The sequence below is a fragment of the Penaeus monodon genome, chromosome 20 (assembly GCF_015228065.2).
Source record: "Penaeus monodon isolate SGIC_2016 chromosome 20, NSTDA_Pmon_1, whole genome shotgun sequence".
Lineage (NCBI taxonomy): Eukaryota > Metazoa > Arthropoda > Malacostraca > Decapoda > Penaeidae > Penaeus > Penaeus monodon.
The window spans coordinates 41483315-41484594 of record NC_051405.1 but is presented as its reverse complement, the minus strand read 5'-3'; the positions used below and the strand labels follow the sequence as shown (position 1 = coordinate 41484594).

Genomic DNA, 1280 nt, shown 5'->3' with positions numbered 1-1280 from the left:
TAACCTATCCACATCCATGTAGACACGTGTACACATACAAGCTAAGACAAATTCGTTCATAAAAGTCCATCACCTGCAATAGGAGGCCCGAAGATATTGGCGAGAGGCAGGAAGGCCGAGATGACAGCTATTTCCTTGAGGGTGATGCCCAGCTGTTGCATGTGTAGGGTCATATATGGTAGGATTGAGGAGGTCCCTGTTAAAGAAACACGCATTTAATGAATGTATTCAAGCATTGAGAAGTATTTAGTTATGTTCAAAATTCACCATATCTTACAACCCGGTCATAAAGATCCAAAAAATAAAATATATTCTTAGAGGACCTAATTGTTGCTGTCAACAACTAATGCATAGGTCATTCATCATTCATCCCAAAACATCACTAAACAATAACTTTCCTCCAGAGTAAAGGAAGAGGATTAATTTGATGGGTAACAAGGCCTTGTTAAGCGAGAGTTCATCCTTCGCCCATCGTCTCCAGCTCCGACTACCACTGGATTCTGCAGCTCCTGAAACAAGAACCACCCGAGTTGATGACCGACCACATAATCAGCACAGTAAACGGAGAAAATCACTTTTTCCTTTTACAATCGGGTTTCGCTCGTTTAGAGAATGAGGTGTGGTTTAACCAATACTTGAAATGGTTAATCTTTATCTTGCCTAGATATACCAAGAGACAAATGACCGCAAAAAAAAGATACACATAATAATTTTTGGTCCAATCTCAAGGCATTTCCAATCTACTACAAAAAGTCACAAGATTACACTTTTTTCCGTTCCGATGATTCTATAGGACAGAAGGATAAACAGGTATTGGCTGACGAACTAGATTATTATTTACATAAACGAATTTTATCAAAATATTGAAGCTTTGTTGATTATTGAGTAATATACTGAATACGGTTACATAAGTTACATAAGAATTGGATTTTTAGCATTTATTCCACTGCCTTCCACGTTTTAAAGGATTTTAAACCCTGCAAATCACTATAAAATGCAGAATATAGAAGGAAATATAGAAGAAAAAAACACCATTTCACGGGTCCGACTAAAAAGGATTAAACGTTTGGAAATCTAAAGAAAAACTAGATTCACGTTTTTTTACCGAAGATTTGCCCTTCCCATAATAAAATTTAGAATCCATTTTTATTAATATGCCTATAGTTTATTTTTCTTTAATTACGTTTAATTCAGCATCTTGCCAACACACTACAAGAATCACGGCCTAGATACCTGGGATTACTTTATGCCACTGCGCGTTTATTGATAATGAGACATGA

General features: G+C 36.4%; 1 protein-coding gene across 1 annotated transcript in view; it reads right to left on the bottom strand.

Annotated features, from left to right (window-relative positions):
* LOC119585835 (major facilitator superfamily domain-containing protein 6-like) overlaps nucleotides 1-1280 on the bottom strand; it is a gene marked incomplete at its 3' end in the record, with an annotated part of 10744 nt that overhangs the window by 7462 nt on the left and 2002 nt on the right. The window contains 2 exon segments of the mRNA XM_037934566.1: nucleotides 74-196; nucleotides 399-509. Of these exon segments, the coding sequence (XP_037790494.1) occupies nucleotides 74-196; nucleotides 399-509 (234 nt within the window).